A 22,227-nucleotide genomic window follows, 5' to 3' on the forward strand; every position below is an offset into this window, starting at 1 on the left:
GAGAGGCCATCTAACTGCATGTAAGAGGCAGGCTGCAGGATCTAGTACATGGAAGGCAGGGGGGTGAGTTTATAAATACCTCACCCTCCCAGGAGAATATATGGGTGCAGTTCACCCTGGAGACCCTGGATGCCTAGGCAGTTAGTCAGCAGCAGGCTGGCCTGTGGTGGCAAGGCGGCACGGGCCAGAGGGGGTCATCTGTGTACCCGGTGCCCAAAAGGATGATTTATTATGATCAACAATATTGATAATTTACCTATAACCATGTTTTGTATCAATAAAATCCAACAGCCTTTTATTGCTAACGCTTGAACAAAGTGGTGTGGTAAGTATTTTTGGGGGAGGAGGCAAGGCCGGGAGGCTTGATGCCAACCCGCAAAATAACATATGTATGTCTGCTGCATATGGGTTCAACGGTTATGTGGATTGAAGGTGGGCGGCCAGCGTGAGGGAGGATGCTGGCCGGAGACATGTGGTGTGACAAGACAAGGCACAGGAAGACTATTCAATGGAGACACACAAGATTCATTTAAAAAATCAAAACCACCATTGTTAAAATATATGTTGGGTTTTATTTTAGATCTTAATTTCAATTGAACATAAATAATAAACATTACACATTGTAAAGTTCCGGTTGCAGCACATCCAGGGAAAATCCGCGGTATTGTCCACTGTCGCTGGGGAAATGTTGTCTAATGGCAAGTACCGCACAGGCAGGTATTACTCTCCGAACGCGGTGTCCGAGCCTCCCGTGAAGCCACCAAGTGAAGCAACGATAGGCCACCAGCCTGTACCACCTGTGCAAATGAAAGATGCAAACTGTATTAAAATGACAAAACTTTCTTATCACTGTCGATTCAGGTAAAAAATGTCATTCTGCTTTGAAAAAAATTCTATCTAGAAAATGCACAATATGGAACCAATTTACATGCATTCGAATGATATGTAGATGTAATTTTATATGTGGGAGACGACCATGAAATAGTAGTGGCATCACTGACATCACAACCAGAGTATACTTACTCATTACTCGGATTACGCGGACGAACAGTGCCGCGAAGTTCGTGCATAAGCACCATCATCATCCTCAACACGGTCCGTGAGAGGCAGGCTTCCCTGAACTCTGGCAGCTCGGTGATGCATTGCGGACTTGGCTCGCCTTCCGAAATGTAGGCCAAGCACCCGGAATTTTCACGGCAGCAGCAGTTCTCCTCCTCAGTTGGCATTAGCTCGCACCGATTGCACGTGCACCAGGTGGAGACGCCGTCCATGCGACATGGTCCAGGCTCTTCATCCGTTGACTGGTCCTCCCAACTGCCGTCCGAATCCCCATCGTTTTCGCGTGCTTGCCTTTCCAGTAGTTCCTTCTCGGTGTACTCGGGCTCGTACATATACGGCATTATTGTAGCCATTGTGTGGTAAAGAAAGTAAAATAATTTACAGAGATGGTACAGGTGTTCACAAGGCCTAGAAGCGGCGAAGGTAGCTGACCAGAGCACAGAAACGAGTCACAGAATACTCAAAGTAACACAGAGAGAGTAATGGAATCGAAAATCTGCTGCTGTGTGTTGTGAAACGCTGTGTTTATACTTATTGAGGAAAGAGGCGTCCTGCCATTTCCATGGCGACACTTCATTAGCTGAGGCGCAGCGATTGTTGACACGAAACGTGCTTTGGCATTGGGAAATGGGCGGTACGCGTCTGCTGATGTCAGGCTCAGGGGCGGGGGATTTGATTTAGTGCCGCAAAAGCAGGTGAGCCAGGTCGATGGGGGGAAATGATAGGATTATCAGAAAATGGCGGCTGATTTCGAGTGCGTTAATGGACGAAAAGTCGGGTAAGGTCCATAGGAAAGTTTTCTACGATCTACCGATTTATGCTTAAAAACACATGGCCGAGCCGTAGGGACAATAAAAAAAAAGTCCCGGAACTATCCTTTAAAGGAAGTCCTGGAAGAAAATCCTTAAAGAGGAGGGAAAACCTAAAGAGTGTGTGAAAGAGTTACAAGAACTTCTACAGATGGTGACAAGAGACTATTTAAAGTTAGCCTATTAATAAGAAGTCTGAAGAAAAGAAGAAACATTGCAAGAAACACAATTAGGAAAAGGGAGACATTCTCCTGACCTTATTTTGGTGGAATAGTGATAGGGTCAGTTAGAATTTGTTTGTTCGGACAGCAGCCTTTTTTTTTTTGACAAGTTCTTGACGATGGACGAGCACCTTAGTTATTTATATAGGCAGGAAACACCCACATAGCAATAAGGAAAGTTAGGCCCTTTTCTTCTTATTTAATAAATAGTGAAAATGTCAACCCAGTGTCTATGTCCTTCTTTTGACCTGCTACAGTACTCTGATGTGTCTTTGAGTTAAACATACAAAGGGCTTTCGGTTCACAAAGAAGTGTATGGGATCAAGATTAAGACTCAGACAAAGTGGCATTATGATGAGTGTTTAAGACTTTTATTGATAAAATAAAAGAGAAGGTTGGGGAAATCCTACGTATCCCTAACTCTAGGAGGGGTTTCTTTGCCTCAACAAAACTAAGGCACGTCTGTGTCTGAATGTCCACAACAAAAGGTTTTCCGTCCTGCGTCCAAAATCTTAACTTGACCCTCACACATTAAACACAATATAACATGAAGGGGAAAATGTCTTTTAGCTGATAGCTCCTTTCCAAAGTTCCAACATAAAGTTCCAAAGTTTAAAAGAAACCAACAAAGTTCTACCAGTAAAAGGGTGTCTTCCCTTCCCCTGGATTTCTCTATGGGGCTCATTACGACTATGCCGGTCCGGAAACAACGGTGCTGGTAAGCTTACTCGCACTGTTGTTTCCGGACTGGCATATTACAGGTCTGCCTACCGGATCCGCTGTGCCCAACGGGTCGGACCCTGGCACAGTGGCCACGGTAGGCAGACCGTCACAGAAGCACCGGCACCGTTATTAATAGTGCCGGTGCTTCGGTGTTCCCCATTCCCATGAGGAGTTACAATTTACCGGCGCCTGACTTTCCGGACCGCCGGGATTGTAATACCCTGGGGTTACTGGCAAGTCAGGCGACGGTAAATCTTTACGGTTCGGCGGCAACATGCCGGTAGTACCGTCACAGTTACCGCCGGACTTGTAATGAGCCCATATATCTTCAGTGTTCTTCACTTTCACATTACCATACTCCACAATCTCAAAGGGGATGACTCTTTCCCTGAGTTTCCTCCCGTTTACACAGTTCATCAGCTCAAGATATACGATTTCTCTCTTGACTTCCTTTAGGGTTATACCATTGCACAATCTAAAGGGGTATAACGCTTCCCTTGAGATTTCTACAGTTCCACAATTCACATGCTCAAGGAGTATGCTTCTGCCCCTGAGTTTTCTTAGCTCTTCCGCAGTTCACAGATTTCATAGTTCCACAATTCACAGCTTCCAGGGATATGCTTCTGCCCCTGAATTTCCTTAGCCTTTCCACGGTTTACAGGTTTCACAATTTCACACTTTACATGCTCAAGGGGTATGCTTCTTCTCCTGAGTTTCCTTGACTTTTCCACAGTTACAGACTACACAGTTTCACAAATCACAGGATCAAGGGGTATGCTTCTTCCCCTGAGCTTTCTTGACTTTTCCACAGTTTACAGACTTCACAGCAAAAGGGGAGGGAGACTCCCTTCCCCCAGATTGGGCACATTTGGGGAACTGTTTACCCCCTTTTCCTAGTTCAGCAATCTTGACTGTGTGTGGGTCCTAGACTCCCTGTATTGCTGGTTTACTCTCCTACCAGGACTTTCTTATTTCATCACTTGGGTGTGGGTCCTAGACTCGCTGTGTGCCTGGTTATTCTCCTGCCAGGGCTTTCTTATTTAGCCACTTGGGTGTGGGTCCCTGACTCGCTGTATGCCTGGTTTACTCACTTGCCAGGACTTTGTTAATTGGTTTAGTATTTGGGTGTGTGTCCCGGACACACTTCTCATCAGCAATCACCTTCTCTTTTATATAGTTCCAAGATTCTTTAATTATACTCTTCATATATTGGGTCAGCGACCCTTCTTCATTCATCTTAGTCTCTTCGCTCAATCGCCCTGGTGTCACAGCTCCCTTCTTTTGGCTTAGCAGGTTAATCAACGGTACGTGTCATCCACCATCAAGCGCTCCGGCGTCCCAACCTCGTTCTCTGGCCTCACTGGTTTTGGGCAGCTGCTTCAGCATCCTTCGCATCCCACTGTACTTGCTGCAGCTTGCTGCAGCTTGCTTGCTGGCTGAGAGGGCATCCCATCTGCTCTCCGGTTCCCGCTTTGCCTCCTCCTTCTTCACCTGACAGCTCCTGTTGTCCGTGTCATCAGCGTGGCGAACCTTCCGCTTCCAGACTTCCTCAGACAGCACCTCCAGCAGCTTCTCTGCTCCACAGTACAACATGCTCTCCTTCGGTGTCCTGACTGACGTCAGGAGAAATGAATCTCTCCTTCTCTCCAGGTGTGGTGCGTTTAAATGTCCCAGCACCTGTTAACCTTTTTGAAGAACTAGAGCGTGGCGTTGGCTTTCCGGTTCTAGTGAATTTCATTACTCCAGTCCTCTTTCTCGCCTCAGTGTTATCAAGCAATGGGGAATGTAAATACAAGAGGTGTTTGGTCATGACTGAAGGTTCTACATCCACACTACAGTATGCCATACAGGGAACGGGAAGCAAATAGGTGTTACCAGAGGCTAAAGAAACAGGGAAATGCCTGCCTGGACCTAGCGAGTTTACTCAGCCTCCCAGAGGGTTGCCTTCCCTCATGTGATCCTCCCACAGATATTCCCCCCCAGGGTCAGCGTGAGGTAGCTTCTGCCTTTCCCCCCAGGGACACAGTGACGATATTATTAGATTCGTTTATTTTATTTATTTGCATTTTTAAAGCACTCACACAGCCCGAGGGCATCGAGGTCGCTGTTACAGAAGTATGTCTTGGTTGCATATTTATAACGTGCTTAAACACCCAGAGGTTTCCAAGCGCGGACCTGGGGATCGAACCTGTGCTGCTTCGTGTCAACTTGCTTCCATGACGAGCATGTTGCTGCTGAGCTATCCTCACAGAAGTAACTATGGCTCAAATTCCATGTATGGCAGAGTGGCAAAAAAGTGGCCATAAAGGAATAACCCCCACTTTTCCCGCCTGCCAAATCCTGAGTTTGTCTTGGAGTGGAGGATTTACCACCAGCAAAATGCTGGAGCTTAATCCACCACTTTAACGCCGAACAATCCATGGAATTAGCCCTGGTCATAGTTCCACCGAATAACCCAAGGAGACCTATGGACTCCAAAAATAGGGGATTTACACTTCCTACGCCACTTGTAATCCCATGGTAAACCTACAGGACGAAGTGGCGGTAACGATAATTCCTTTTGGCTGCAGTTCGGCTGTAATTTTGCCAAACTCGGAATGAGGGCCTACGACTCACTCCTGACTGACTCATAGGGCATCATTACGAGAATGGAGGTAGCCATGGAGCTATTAGCTAGAGCTATTAGCTCCATGGCTTCATCTGTTCCGGGCTTCATTACCGGGTTCCTGCAATGGGGATTTACCAGGTTACTCCGACATAGGAGGACCCGGTAATTCCTCCGTGCAGGAACCCATCCCAATTCCCATTTGAGCCCCTATAGGGCTCAATGGGAATGGGGAGGGAGGTAATAACGGGCAGATTACATCTGGCTCGTTATTGCCTCCCTCTTCCCCTCGCGGGACCCGGAAAGCACGCCTGGTTTTACCAGGCATGCGATCCGGGTCCCGCATGGGAAGCTCGTAATCGGTGCTCCGGAATGAAGGGGGCCGGTCCCATACCAGCCCCCTTCATTACGGGAGCGCCAGCCTTATAATGAGGCCCATAGTATGTCAGGAGTAAGTCAGAGTTACTTATGGTAACATTTGTAAGCTGAACAGCCTTCTCCAGGTTTCAATAAGGAGTATGTTGTGCTTTGAATGTTCTGCTATGTTAGCCGTATCAATGAACATGACTCCCTCATCAGTGTTATGCATATGTTATTTTACATGTTTATGGGCAGTTTTTGATTCACAAAACTCATATTTTCCCTTCTACTTATGACAACATATTGAACCTACTTTTGACAGAATTATCTGTCTGTGTTAGAACAATCCCTCCACCAAGCCTGCAATAATGCTTCTTTTTCTGAGGAAGAGGATAGGTTACAGGGTCACTCGCCATCGAGTGCTGAAGCTCTGTACATACAGCATGACGTTGTGGTTTGATATGACGTCGCAATGGTGTTCATAATAATCCCCATCTATTAAATTCTGCATCTTTCTTCAGGGTGAGCCGTACCTGAACACTGCATACGGCCATTTGATCTGCTATTGGGATGGATCTGCTCATTACCTGATGTACCTCCTCATGGTGGCTGCAATTGCATGGGAGTAAGTTGCTTAAATGAGTATTACAATTGATTAATGAACAGAAAAGAAATACTTTAAACAAAATGCATACTGAATATGTTATTTTTAGATTTTTTTTTATTTATTCTTGTGTTTAATCAGTAAGATTTTTACAAGTGCAGTAAAAGAAGTAATGTTATGACACCTTGTCACGTGCACGGTCTCTGTTCATAATAGTTAAATCCCAAACCTAATTACAATATGCTTACAACATATTTGTACTCTGGGCAGATGCCGGATGAGAATATGTGTACTCAATGGTGCAACACAGAGTGTACATATGTTACTACCTCCTGAAGAAGCTGCACTCCTTAGCAGTGAAACAAGTGTCATGGAGTCCTTCAAAGAAATGTATAAAGGAATCGAGGATGTCTTCAAAGGATTTGCTTAAAGTAATAATTTACATTTTTTGTATGCAGAAATACCAACAGCAAATGCTATTAGTATATTTCATTGCATTCTGCAAACAAGGACTCACTCTCTAGAAGTGTGCACAACAATATGGCAATCAGAGCACCTGATTCCTCTTCCCTTGAGTGTGTCCCTCGTTCGCCACGCGAACAGTCCACTGTGGGCTGCTCCAAAGCGTATGCTTGAACGCATCTCAAGCGCATCACGAAACCACTTACTGACTCATTTCAGGACTACATTTTCCTGTGAAGAACTCCAAAGCTGCCACACAGTTGAATTCTCTCTCAAAGAAGCATTTGCCCGTTTGTGATGAGCTGTGTGCTTTTTGATGATTCGACACTAACTCTAGAGGCATGCAAACTCCATCCCTAGCCCTTTTTTGCCTTTGATACCAATGCAAATCTTCCATGTACATTTCCATTTCTCCCTCTTTCCTCTCCTCCGCTTCTGTTTTATTTTTGCCACAGACATAGGTCTGCTTGCCCATGAAGGGGTCCAATATGCCTCTCTCCGGATAAGCCTCAGCCCCACTAGACCACTGAGATGCTGACTGGCAAATCCTTTGTCACCAGGGTTCTACATTATTTCGCCGCAGTATTTTTCATCGCAGGTTTTTTCATCGCCGTTTTTTTTTCTAGAAACACTCGTTTTTTTTTCGTTTTTTTTGGGGGGGTAACCCATACAACCACACCCTTTTTTTTATTCCCTTACACCCACAACCATATATTTAATTGTTTAACCCCCCTCCAAAAAAAAAAAAGATGAGTTTTTTTCGAAATAAAAACGGCGATGAAAAAACACGCGATGAAAAATACAGCGGTGGAATGTGTGTATACCGTCACCAGTTGCATATTTACATACAGTAAAGCAGCCCGCTGAGCCTTGCGTTTTACTGATGTGAAATGTGGCCTGTGTTGAGTTATATCAGCTATACATGTCACCTTCACTATATGCTTCTACTATGCTATTAATGGTGAGAATATTCTATGCAACCAAAATAGGGAGACAAAAACATATTGCACTTCAATAATTCCTTGAATACAAATATCATATACATGCATGATTAAAATCGCAACTTTCCTAAAACAGGTATGTTTCAAGTCCTTTTCCAAACAAAATAGAAAGAGTAATGCCATTACTGTACATTATAAATAGCCCAAGAAAATAGATAATAATTCCCGGAGTGCTTCTTCCTTCTGAGAAAACAAAATCAATGCCCAAAGAATGCATTTACACAGCTGCAATTTCTTTTTCTGATTCTTATACTTTCAAAAAAGGCATGCGTTTTCTATGAGCAGAAAATAATCAAATGCTTAACATGTTTCGTTCCCCAAATGACTCATCCGAACTTCATCAAGACGCAACAGGCACCATGTGGCAGGACAACTGCATGCTTTCAATGTGAAAACTGCATGTTAACAATACCAACGTACCCAGCTTGACGTATGACATACCACGAGCGCTTTAGAAATAGTAATATTATTGTCATTATTATAAATAGTAATAATGATAACCATATACGAAATGATAATAATTTGTCCTGAGATGTTATCATCTTAACATTTCCTCCTTGTAACATGAATGTTTTTCCAAGTCACTTGGTCGTTAGGATTTGCTGCTCACAGTTTCCTTTGCTAACACGTGCACTTACATTATTTCTTGGACATAATAAGGTGTTATTGACATATGCACCATAGGGCGCAATTCACAAAGAAGTTACTATGAGTCACTTTCAGTTTCATTGCGAGTTTGGCAGTAGTGGTAAACATGCTATATTTGGAAATTCCATGTTTTACCGCCCCTACAAATTCCGAGTTTTGCACCAAAACTCTTCTTTTCATGCAACTTTTGTCGGTAGAAGATTGCTCAACAAAAAATCATGAATGCATGTTTGTCCCCAATGGAGTCCTAGGAACTAGGAACTCCAAAATGGGGAATAACTGAAGGGTCCGCACAACTCTAAATCATGCGGTCCCTTCTTGTTACTGCATTCTTACTGCAGGCGGTAACAGTAATTCCATTTGGCGGTATTAACGTCGGCCTTGTCCTTTGACTCAAACCATTGAAAGCGCAGTTAGTATGAGTAGCTCTGACTTACTCCCAGGTTATTCAAAGTAAGTCAAGCGAAGCCAGAGCTACTCATCCAGGCGGTAGCCGTGCCCTTATTAAGGGCACGGCTGCCGCCGGTTATGATTTTTTACCAGGACCCAGAAAAGGGCAATAACCCGGTCATTCTGACCTTGGCAGACCCGGTAATTGCCCTTTTCTGGGACCTGGTAAAAAGTAATCCCCATTCCCATTCGAGCCCCATAGGGCTCAATTGGAATGGGTAGGATGCTATCAACGGTCCCGTTAATGACGGGCCCGTTGTTAGCATCATGGACTGCATGCGGGACCCGTTAAGGACGCCTGGTCTGACCAGGCGTTCCTTAGCGGGTTCCACAACAGTCCTCGTAATAGGGCAGCCTGTAATGCACGGTGCCGGTCCCGTACCGGGACCGCCAGGGTCCTAATGAGGCTCAGTAACTCCTTTGGGAATTAAATAGTCCTCTGCAACTTTAAGCTAAAAGAAAGTGTTACAGCACTTAGCATGGGTGGTCCTTCCAGGCGCTGGAACCTTTACCCATAGTGGCGACTGCAGTGCTCCTTGGCTGCTGGCAGTGGACACTGTGTCTCTGTGGTCGCTCTCTAGCCCACACACATTCTGGTTATGCATACCGCCATGTTGGGGATATCATGCCGGCGCCCTCTGAAATAGCTGCAACCTAGAAACCGAATGCAACGAGGCTCAGTCTCGCACTGATGTTTCCTGCCCATGAATCTATCATGCAGGTACTATGACATGCCTCAATCTTCTCTTGCTGTGTAGAACTTCATGCTCAACATTCCTTTTCTTCTCTTTCTTTGCCTTCTGCCTTGCTACCCCATCCCTTCTGTTTCCAATCTGGCTTCTCCCTCTCCGGCCTACTTATATACTTGCCTTGCTGCTCCCCTGTCTGCTTTAATTTCGCCACCAACCAGCCTGCCTGCCTTTCGCCAGTCATCATTTGCTATCATTACAAAACCTGCATCGGTCCGCACACTATGGAACTAAATCGAGGATTGTGTCAATCCGGTGGTAAGGGGAGTCTGCATCAACTCAGGTTTGGTCCTTAAGTTCCATCCTGGTTGAGGTGCACTCTTCGATTTCCAATGCGTCCTTTGAAGACCACAGTGTATTCCCCATAAAACACCAGCAGTGCATGAGAACCCAGAGTAGATGTACACTGCAGCGCGACACACCCCTCGACAGTAAGCCAGATTGACTTCCTTGTGAATTGACCACATAGATTGATGCTGCTTCAGGCATGATCAAATCAGATGAAGTAATGATTAAGGAGCTTTTTAGTTCAGCTTTTCACTGTTGCTGCAGGTGGCATAGAAGGGGACAGGATAAGAAGTGAAATGACATCCACAGCCATTACCACATCATCTACTTAGGATCTTACCTGGTTTGATGCTTTCATGAACCTTGGATTTCCAAGCAATCACAAACTAATGTTGCACTCAAATTAACAATGGTTTGGACTTTGAAATCATCCAAAGAATGTATATCCAGTGTTTTGCATGGTGAGTTCAGCAGAAGCAAAGATTAATGTTGTGCTGATTGATAGTGCAGGCAAAGTCCCCATGGAAAGAGCTATTGTAGTCAATTAACTAGTGTGGGGCACTGATATGACTATAAGCTACATCCGTGATCTCTAAATTGCTTTCTCTATATCAAAAGTCCATTCATGTTTTCAGGATAGCAACATAAACTACATATGCACACGATGAATTTAAATGTATTGTTAATTAGCTCAATCTGGGGCGGACTTGGGCATTAACTGCCCTCCATCCTGAGCCTTTTTGCTTGTCGTTGGTGAGGGCTAAGGGTTGATAACAACACATTTTATTGTTTTTTATATGGGGAAACAGTGGCTTCATGTGACGTTCGCATGCCACTTTCCCAAAGAAACAACTTATAAAACAATATGGCCACCTTAAAAATAGTAACAGCTCATTGGGGCTCATTCCGAGTCAGGCGGTCCGGTAATAAAGTGCTGGTATCCTTGGATACCAGCACTTTACCAGACCGCCCGACTACGGGAGTGCTGGTGGGGCACCTCGGTTACCTCCAGCTAAATGCTGGAGATAAAAACCCTTGTTACTGCCACTGGCATTGCCGGAAAACATCCATGTTTTCAGGATATCAACATAAACTACGTATTCACACAATTAATTGAAATGTATTGTTAAGTAGCTCAATCTGGGGCGGACTTCGGCATTAACTGCCCTCCATCCTGATCCATTTTGCTTGGCGTTGGTGAGGGCTAAGGTTTGTTAACAGCACATTTTTGCTTTTTATATGTGACGTACGAAATCCACTTTCCCAAAGAAACAACTTATAAAACAATATGGCCACCTGGAAAATAGTAACAACTCATTGGGGCTCATTCTCAGTCCAAGGATACCAGCACTTTACCAGGCCGCCCAACTACGGGAGTGCCGGAGGGGCACCTCGGTTACCTCCAGCTAAATGCCAGAGATAAGCCAGGCGCCCTCCCAGCCAAAAAAACGTTGTTACTGCCACTGGCATTGCTGGTGGCAGTAATGACGGCAAATCCCCCTCATGGACTCCATGAATGGGGAATTACACCGCTTCGCTGGCACCTGTAATCCGGCGGCAATGCCGCCGGTCCCGGTGCCGGTAAAGGTAAGTACCTGTTGCCGTTATCCTGGCGGCTCTACCTCCAGCATACCGGCAATGTCGGAATGAGGCCCATTGTCTTTTGAGTATTTCTGTGGTGGTAAGGCGGACGCAGGGGTGCAGTGCAGGCCCAAAAAAGTAGTATGAGTCAGCCGGTTAACAGATGTTACGGGGTAGAGGAGGATGAGGCGGAGGCAGCATTTGAAGGACAGGGGTGCCCTCAGGACGAGTAGAGGAAAGCAGGTTAGGGCACATGCAGCAAAAAAAAGCCGTCCTGCATGGGAGGCACAGGTAGCCAGTAGGAAACGTGTGCTTAATGCGACAGACACAGCTCATGTCTCAGGCCACCCTATTGGCTGGCGCCTCTCAAGTGGGTGCCAATAGGAGTTACGTACATGGTCAGTGGTTATCCTGAGAACCTGTTGCGGCTTTGGCTCTCGAGGAATGAAAGGGGAACTCTGAGATACCGTAAGCGTAAACACATGTTTTGATATATCAAACATCTGCAAGCGTTATGTTTCATTTTATTTTTCAAGTTTTTTGTATGACATTTTGAACATTTATGTTTCAGAGAAAGCTACAGAACGATTGGCCTTTACTGGGTTGGGTCCATCCTGATGAGTATAATCGTTTTCCTGCCTGGAAACATTGTAGGTAAGGAAGGCATAGCAAACTGATTGACCTTCATGTTTGATTTGGCTTTGTTGAATCATATTAATAGGATTGTTAAAATCAGGCCTGGACATTTACTGAAACCTCACTGGGGCATGTATGGTGAAGCTATAGGTTTAGCACGAGAGTCCCATTCACATGGAGAACCGGACAGATTGGCAGAACCCTCATTTCTGTCAACAAATATTGCACACAATGTACATTTGAATGATTTCGGCACCTAGGGTTTTGGGAAGTACAGCTCTGATTCCCAAAGTATCAGACATCTAAGTATGGCGGAATATCCACTTTATTCTGTACTTTATTATTTGAAACGTGCAGGCCAATGTATTCTGTGTATATGGCTTTATTCAACTTTGGTCATTAAAACAAAACGTTCATTAAAACAAAACGTTCAATCATCTCTCTCTCTCTCTCTCTCTCTCTCTCTCTCTCTATATATATATATATATATATATATATATATATATATATATATATATATAAGTCAAAATGAAATGTGTCTGTGGGTTTGTGGTGGGATTTGTGGGTTTGTCACTTGACGAAGCGTTGTTCCTTATACAATTCCACACCGTTTCACCAATCTACACAAAACTTTGCATAGTTACCTGTTAGGATCCTCCGGACAATACTGGCTACATGACATTTGGACACCCCGCCCCTTTCCTCGGATTTCAGCTAAAGTAAACATTTGTTTGTGGGTTTGTGGCTTGATGAAGCGTTGTTCCTTATACAATTCCACACCGTTTCACCAATCTACACAAAACTTTGCATAGTTACCTGTTAGGATCCTCCGGACAATACTGGCTACATGACATTTGGACAACCCACCCCTTTCCTCGGATTTCAGCTAAAGTCAAAATTTATTTGTGAGTTTGTGGCCTGCCGATGAAGCTGTAAACCATGTTCACCGGGAAGGGAAACAAAAATATATGAGAGGCGAATGGACCTGAGAGGTGAAGGTGAAGGCTGGTAGCATTCCAGAAGTTTCCAAATTTTTGTCATATCAGTAAAAATTACTTTTCCAGAGGATTTTTGCGAGATTGTGTCTGCTGGCGAAGCCATAAACCATGTTCACCGGAAGGGCTAACAACATTTTTTTTTTCTAAACAAGCTTTACAATACCATAAACCATGTTCACGGGGAAGGGAAAGAAAAATGTTTGCTGCATTAGGGGAAATTACTTTTCCAGAGGATTTTTGCGAGATGCTGCCTGCTGACGAAGCCGTAAACCATCTTCACCAGGAAGGGAAACAAAATATTTTGTTTCTTAACCAGTCCTGAGACGAGGAACACATCTTGAGGTCCATGTGGGGTCTCGAAAACCACGTTTCAATGCCCTAGGATGCACAGTTTTCGAGATATTTGCACCACAACTAAATGCACCATGCCAGGGTGAGGCGGAACAGCAACCTACAGGATCATTAATTTCCAACAATTGATGAGAGTGCCATCATGTCTGTCTACAGAATCCGACCTGGGTCCACTCACTGAATACATACAGTAATAGTTACTTCATATGTTGCTGTTCGGTCATCATAACATGAAAATAATTATTTTTATACCTAGCAGTCACAAAGGGCCTTAGTTCTTAAAGCGTGCCTGAGCCCCTCCAGTGCCGCCTGTAAGCTAAGTGCACAAAACAATATTATATGAGATAAAATAGGCTGAGCAGAGCATACTTGCCACTCTTAAGGGGCATTTCAGTATATATTTCCAAAGCCCAGGTGCATTTCAAATTACTCGTTTTCAGAAGAAACAATAGTGCTGCTTGTCTGTTTTTTATTGAAGACTCAATCAAGTACAGTCTTATGTACATTCAACATGGATCCAGTAGATCAGACCCTAGGGAAAGGAGATGCTCTGGCTTATCCTCCCCACCAAATGAGCAAGTACAGAACTTAGTGTCCATGTTGTAATTGGACCACTGTAAGGAAGGCATGGTATCAAACAGTGAAGACAGACATAAGTGATCACAGTGCAAGGGTGTTTATTGAACTTTATATGGGTTGGTTAAACTCCTATCTAATGCTTACTCTAAATATGGGAGCAAGCTACGACCATCAAATAATAATAACGCAGTCCTAGTGGAGTCTGTCAAAATAAAAGGGCCTATATTAATAAACCTATTGCCAGTACTTACTTCTAATAACAAAGAGTGTGGGAAACAATGCTATGCAAAAAGCAAAGTGTTCAAGAAATGATATGTCAGGATATTTGAGCGGTTGGCTTCCCTTCCCCTTGTGAATCAAATTCCCCACGTTTTCAGCATGAGACAAGTCGGCACGTTCGAGCTCCACACACACTCTGGCTTCTTGGCCACAAGGATGCAGTTCCAAACACAAATATCAAGGCTTTCTGTGCCTTGTCTCTTTACCATCAAAAGTCTCCTATTAAAGAGGGCCTGATGCAAACAAACATTGACGTTTCTTTCTTCTTAAGATTTCCACATTCACAAGTTCTCAGGTGATTCACTGTTCACCACGGGTCGCCCTCTGCCGGGCTCAGACCCTCTTTTTATCACAATATTTACTCTTGATCTCCCTCATTCGGGCTCGGATCATGAATCTCCCTTTAGTACAATATTCACATTTGGTCTCCCTCGTTCCTGCTCGGACCATGTAGCACGGACCATGTAATCTTCCTTTTTAGGTTTTCGTCTTCATCTATGCTTCTTGGCCACAAGGATGCAGTTCCAAACACAAATATCAAGGCTTTCTGTGCCTTGTCTCTTTACCATCAAAAGTCTCCTATTAAAGAGGGCCTGATGCAAACAGACATCGACGTTTCTTTCTTCTTAAGATTTCCACATTCACAAGTTCTCAGGTGATTCACTGTTCACCACGGGTCGCCCTCCGCCGGGCTCAGACCCTTTTTTTATCACAATATTTACCCTTGATCTCCCTCATTCGGGCTTGGATCATGAATCTCCCTTTAGTACAATATTCACATTTGGTCTCCCTCGTTCCTGCTCGGACCATGTAGCACGGACCATGTAATCTTCCTTTTTATGTTTTCATCTTGATATCAAAATCAAAGACTTTCGAATGTGTGATGGGGTTTGCTTAAAACGGCACAGGACCACTTCGCTTTACTTCACACAGTGTTCTTAGCACTCTTCTACTTTCGTTTCTTTAACTTCTTGGCTGTGTTGGTAACTCTGGTGCTGCTTTGTTTTTGGAGCCAAGAACGATACCACGACGGCCGCTGCACCTCTCTGCCTTGGTCAGTGATGCGGGAGGGCCTTCGGTATCTCTGACACACAATGCAGGGTTCTTCAGCCTGGTTTCCCGGCCTTACGCTTTCACTGTTGAAGGTTTCTTGAAAGAAGCAGTTCTTTGCCGAAAAGGTCAAGGGTATTCCCCTCCTTTTAAATCCTCGTTGCTTGGCCGTGTTTCTCCCCCTTGTTCAGCTGCTGAATCAAAACTGCTGATCCTTTGTGTGCTTTGCCCCGCTCAGAGTGTGCTCTCGTGCTCCGTCTTTTATCCATGTGGGGACGTTTAATGGAAGTCAGGTGTGAGTAATTGCCTGACCTCGTCTGACCATTGTAGTGGGGCATGTCAGGTTTACTGCTCGGGTGTTAGTCTGTTTTCTCCCAGAGGGGGCTGTCAGTGTGAAAGTGTTTGCGTAGGGAAGAGGGTCACCTGGTAGGATAGGGTAAAGATATTGCAGGGGGATATCACGTCTTGCCATCCAGTGTTCCATGCCCACTCCACAAAGACCCCTCACTCAGGTGATCCTCCCGCACTGGTCCACCCCCAGGGTGTGGATCCAAAGGCGATGGCTGTGCCCTGGCCACCTAAAAAAGAGAGAGATCTGTGGGGACTAGCGGGTGAGACACCTTCTGGTTTCTCACACCACTTATGAGTTCTTTCTCTTACAAGTAATTGATTCAGTTATGGTCTGTTGAATAACCACAGTGAGAGAATCACATCCAAACACTGATCATTTTCCAGCTGGTTTACTAGTTCCACACATAGGATTGAAGAAGCGTATCTGTCCATAAATGCAGAGCATGATGTAGTTTCTCTATATTTAGCAATCCTTTTCAAAATTAACGTTTGCTATTGCGAAGTCTCCTCAGGGATTGACCAAATTAATAAGTACAGACCCACACCCGCAATAGCCTTGATCCATGAGCGTAGGAGGGGAATTTGGCAAGGATGAACTGCTTAAAATATCTTGCAATGCAAAATACAGATTTCTTTGTTACCGTACCTCCTATATTTACAAAGAAAAAGCATAGGCGATAGAGAAGCCTGAAGTTGACCAGCACATTTCCCACGAGCCATTTGTGAGCAAAAATGATGCATTTGGCAGCTCCCTTGTATACGCACAGACACTAATGCATTATAGGTTCCCGTCACACACATAAGTGCTGGGAATGCAGTCACTATGAAATACATAAAAAAGAAACAACCAGGTTTACCCATGTTTCTAGGTATTGTGGTGAACCAGAAGAAGGAGTTGGACTAGAGATTCACATTTCAAACGTGTTTATTTGAAATGAAGAGAAATAGCCTTTCTGTCCCGATTGCTATGAGGGATATTCCCTGCATAAAAATTACAAACTAAGGGTGCTCATCAATTGTCCAAATCAAAAATAGTCCTCAGTCCAAAACGTAACTCTTATCTGGCCATACCACTTTTAGAAAACCTTAACATAAAAAGTAGCCAGAGCAATGATATATGATATTTTATTTATATCGCGCTCATACGCAGTTGTTTCAGAGCGCGACCAAGCAAAGGGAGGGGAACAGGGGAGAACAAAAATAATGATCTTACTAGGTCCAGTGACATTAAGAACACGCAAGTGCATGGAAAAGGGAAAAGGGGGAAAGTGTGTGGAAGGGGAGAATTTGGAAAGCACGTAACAGAGGAGAGAACAGAATAAATAATAAGTGAAATAATAAGTGAAATAATAAGTGAAATAAATAAATGCTGAGAAAAATTGTAGTGTAGCCAGACAAGTGGCAAGTGCATGATTAGTCAGATAGGGTATATCTGATAAGTGCAGAAGAAGAGTGGGGGACTGTATGGGTACAGACACAGATCCAAGTGCAAGGGGTGGCCCAGAGGAAGTGCAGGAGGGTGAGCAGGTACCTGGGCCCGAAGGACTGAGGGTGGCCAGGTGCACGGTGCCGAGAGAGAGAGAATCAGATCAGCAGGGCAGTAGAGGGACAAAGGCAGAAGCGAAGAGGAAGGTCTTGAGGTGCTTCCGGAACCTTCCTCTTCCCGGTTTTCCCCAAGTTTCAGGGTGGTCGGTAGGCTATTCCAAAGGGAGGCCCCGGCCGAAGACAAAGATTTGCTCCCAGCTCGTTTCTTTGAAAAACGACTGACCCTGAGGAAGTTAGAAGTAGAGGAGTGAAGGGCTCGAGAAGGGAGGTATTTACAGAGGGATAGTTGAATGTATTTTGGTCCCAGGCCCCAGAAAGCGTTGTGGACAATGCAGAGGGTTTTAAATGTAATCCTTGCATCCACTGGGAGCCAATGAAGGGATTTCAGAGCTGGAGAGATACGATCCCAGGACTTGAGGCCGAGGAGAAGTCTTGCAGTCCTTTTCTGGATTAGTTGTAAAGGGAGAAGAGTGGAGGTAGGTCGATTTAGAAAGAGGCTGTTACAGTAATACACTTACAATAGCCTTTCCACTAAAACGTCTTCTGGTCAAAGCTGCTTGGTTTGCTCCCAAGTACTGTTCATCAGTCTAATGGGGTTTTCCATATTTAATCAAAGTAAGGTTTTCAGTCCCCACTTCAGGTTCTTCATAACAATTTAAGTATTTACACAAATCCAATGGTTCTAGTTCCAAAAAGAAAATGGAGAAATTATTCTCTTAGTGTGATTCCACTAACTTGGACATTGGGCCTCCTTACTGGTCTGGTGGTAAGCGTGGCGGTCATACCGGCCTGTTGCTCCCAGACCCGTAAATATTTACTGGTGCCTGACTTGCCGTTAATACCGGGAGATTACAACCCTAGCGGCTAGGAAGTCAGGCACCGGTAAAATGTTGTTCCCCATTCCCATAGAGTACAACAGGACTCTATGGGAGTGGGGACCACAGAAACACTGGCACAGTTAATAACGATGCCGGTGCTTCCGTGAAACTCTGCAGGGGGGGGTTGCCAGTCCACCTGGCAGGTCAGACCTGGTGGGTGGGACGGCATAGTTGGAAACTATGGCACTGTTGTTTCCGGACCGGCATAGCTGTAATGAGGCCCATTGTCTTTGAAATTGTTCTTGATTTAGGATTGCATAATTGAACTCTCTATGTTCCCTGTTTTCCAAGTGTTGAAACATTTCGCTTGTTTTTTTTAGGGCTCCCAAACTCAGCAGGGTCTTGGGCGTCTGCCTCTTGGGCGTCTGCCAGTGTGCAGCAATCTGGTTTCTTGGGCTCCCGTAACGCTTTTGGCTTCTGCAACTCAATTTAGGACTTTGTTTTCTAGGAATCCCCAAAGACCCTCTGATTTACTCCACTCAGCAGGGTCTCTCTTGGGCATCTGCCCATGCGCAGCAATCGGGTTACTCAGGCTCCCGTAACCCCTTTGGCTTCTGGATTTGCATAACTCACGGAGTAACAGTCCTTCACTCTCCTCAACTTCACTTTCTCGAGAGCGCTCGCTTCCCTTTGTCAGCCCGGTTCGGTAGTCGCTACACTTCTCAGACAGAGACCGGGGATTTAGTTGCCCCATTGCAGCCTGGTCACAGTGTCATTTAATAGGCCCCAGGCACACCCCCCAGGCACACCACGGCTGCTGTGTGGTTGCACCACCAGGCCAAATAGTCTCTCCCTCATCCCTGTCTCTGTATTTGGTTCCGCGTTGTTGCCCTTCTTAACGCCAGCCTTCTGGCTTCTCTCTCTCGTTCTGCTGTTGCTCGATGCTACCGCTGGCTCGTGATGTAGCTTGGCTGCACCCCTCCAGGACGCTCTCATGACAGAGGCTCGTGTTGATCTCCATCAGCTGTTGACTTCACGAGGATCCCAGCATTGCCTTCAGCCAAATATCTGAGAGTAATGTTTGTATATTGGGTATGCCAATCCCCAGCAATAATATCAGGCTTTTCTATTCCCATATAGGTAGACACTGGGGGTCATTCCGAGTATGAAGGTAACCATGCTGCTATTAGTGGCATGGCTACCCCCATACCTGGTACCGGGTCCATGTTCCTTGAATGAGGAATTACCAGGCCATTCTGACCTTGGAGGGCCCAGTAATTCCTCATTCAAGGAACCCATCCCCATTCCCATTTGAGCCCCCATAGTGCTCAATGGGAATGGCAAGCATGCTAACAACGAGCCCGTTAATGAGGGGCCCGTTGTTAGCATGCTGGTCTGCTGGGGGGACCCGCTAAGGACGCCTGGTAAAACCGGGTGTCCTTAGCGGGTTCCCGCGAGCAGACTCGTAATGGGGCGGTAAGTGGTTTACAGCTCCGGCACCTTTACTGGCGCCGTTAACCCCTTACCGCCAAGGTCGTAATGACCTCCACTGTGTTCTTTGTAGGGAGTTCCTTGTAGGAATGGGATTCCTTTTCTCCTAGAGGGTAGTCACTCCCAAATGAGGTTTCACTTTCCCAGACCCCTTGAAAGGGTTTTGCTCAAGAGGCTTAATACCCTAGCCTCAAAGGGATGGCTGCCCCCTGGAAAGAAGGGACGAATTTCCCAGATTCGTTACAGTATTGAAATTCTGTAAATGCAGGGAATCACGGAATAGACTCTTATCGCCTTAAATTGATAATGCTTTTAAATACTGAAACCATGGTTAAAGTTACTTTGTTTGTACGCAGAGGCCTCCTGCTCTTTATCTATAGAAATGGCACAGTGGCTCAAGCAAGGCTGTCGTTTGACCCCCTCGCTTTTCATGCTTTACATATCTGATTTAGATGTATTATTGGGACGAGCTAACCATGCTACTCCAAAATAGGTAACCCGCACATTAGACATCTGGCTTATGAAGACACCATGGTGTTACTGGACTCCCCTTTGACTCGATTCCATAGGATTCTCAAGGTCATCCATAATTATCTTTCGCCGAACCATCTAGAGTTGGGTACTTCCAGTACAGTGTTTTCGGGCACAGGGAAAGATTCCAATGTACAATTGGAGTGTTGGGAAACTGTCTGTCGAATTGGTGAATACATTTTGCTGTTTTTGCGATCCATGTTCATAACTAATTATCTATCCACAAGCTCTGCAGTAAATTAAAAATGAAAACCGTGAGCGTAGTGGGGGCCATGCAGAAAAATTGACTTCTCATCAGAGTGTTATTACTTTGCTTGTCCTTGTCAGAGCTCATAAGCAACAGATAGTTGATTTTGCCCTTTACGATTTGGAGACCAGGTTAGGACTAGAGGACAAATGGCTAACTTGGTTGGAAGGTTTCATTTGGCAACAGCTTTTTGACTGCCATATATGCTCATTTTATTAGGTCAGAGTTGTGTCTGTTTTCCCTTAATACTATGTTAAATTTAAGATGATTTGTGCTGTATGCAAATAACCTTCTGACGGTCATTCGCTATTGCTAGTCCTCTGCAATGTAGATTACCCCTGCTATCTGCGCAGGGAGTATTAATTCTATTAAAGACTAGGAGGCGAGCATTATGCTTCATCTTCCCTTTATTCTACTCTTCACAGCAGTTCAACAAACACAATAAAACTCTTGAAAAGTGGCTAACAACAAAACTTTTCCATTTAAAACTACAAAGTCCATGAACTTCTGTAGTCCAAGCTCCTTCCGACAGCCACAACCCACTTCCTGCACATGGGCTCCTCCTCTGCTTTTACTTGCTCTGAATGTCCATATAACTCTCCCAACTGTGCCTCGCTAACGGCGCGGAGGCTCCATCAACTTGATAACTCAACTGCCGAACTCGGCCTTCTAGACTCTTCCGTCTTCAGTTACTCTTCTGGTCTTCCCCTAATAATCAAAACAAATAGAAAGTCTTTAGGGTGGTGTCTACTTGTTGTATTTACTAACATAAGAGCAATACACATGTAAATCGACAGTACAATACTCGGGTGGGAATTTAATGCTCGCCTCCTAGTCTTTAATAGAATTAATACTCCCTGCGCAGATAGCAGGGGTAATCTACATTCTATGACAAGACTGGAGGCGAGCATTATGCTTTTTCAAAGCTCCCCCAACACCGTAACTGCTACATTCTCCGTTGGTTTAAAATAAAACTCTTTGAACGTGCGTTCACACGACCAGTCTGCTGCTAACATTATTTCCTTTAAGGACACACCTGCCCTTACGGCTCTCGAGGCCATTGCCCCTCTCACCGAATGAGCCCCATACATGCTCACATTCACTCCTGCAGCCTGCATAATCTCTTTGACCCATCTCGCGATAGTTGCCGCAGTGACTGCGTGAAAAGGCTTCCTGCGCGCTATTAGAAGCTGCGTGATACCTACTGCTCTATATTCCGCCGTCCTGCTCTCGTATTCCTTAATGCAACGTGCAACGCACCATTTCCCATTACTCGGAAAATAGGGATAATGTACCGACGTGGTCCCTGTCTTAGTTCTCTTCACTATCGAGAAAGTCACTCCCTCCGGCCCGAACGACCTTCTGGACACTTCCAATGCTCTCACGTCCGATACTCGTTTACAGGATACCAAGCACAATAGCATAGCCAGTTTACCTGATAACTGCTTGAGTGAAAGGTATCTATCTGATGGCCAATCCGCTAGCAATCGTAGCACTATCGCTACGTCCCACGTCGAGCTATACCTAGGCTCCGGTGGCACTTTAAACTTTGCTCCTCTAATGAGCCTTACTACTGCGGGGTGTTCTCCTGCCGGCCCTCCTTCAATCGGCAAATGGCCTGCCGAAATGGCCGATCTGTATACTCCTATAGTACGGAAGGCTCTTCCGTCCTGCAACAAATGCGCTAAGAAGTTCAAAATTTCCACTACAGGCGCTGAAATGGGATGAACACCTCTGTTCCTACACCAGCTGGACCACCTAGCCCAAGCTGCGTCATAGCTCCTCCTAGTG

At 45.1% G+C, this 22,227-nt stretch overlaps 1 protein-coding gene across 1 annotated transcript in view; it reads left to right on the forward strand.

Moving 5' to 3' along the window:
* The window catches only part of TM6SF1 (transmembrane 6 superfamily member 1), a 411,212-nt gene that overhangs the window by 238,196 nt on the left and 150,789 nt on the right, over positions 1 to 22,227 (forward strand). Inside the window, exons 4-5 of the mRNA XM_069624987.1 lie at positions 6,299 to 6,402; positions 12,132 to 12,214. Of these exons, the coding sequence (XP_069481088.1) occupies positions 6,299 to 6,402; positions 12,132 to 12,214 (187 nt within the window). The remainder of the gene's footprint in view (positions 1 to 6,298; positions 6,403 to 12,131; positions 12,215 to 22,227) is intronic.

The sequence above is a fragment of the Ambystoma mexicanum genome, chromosome 11 (genome assembly GCF_040938575.1).
Source record: "Ambystoma mexicanum isolate Mex_15411 chromosome 11, UKY_AmexF1_1, whole genome shotgun sequence".
NCBI lineage: Eukaryota > Metazoa > Chordata > Amphibia > Caudata > Ambystomatidae > Ambystoma > Ambystoma mexicanum.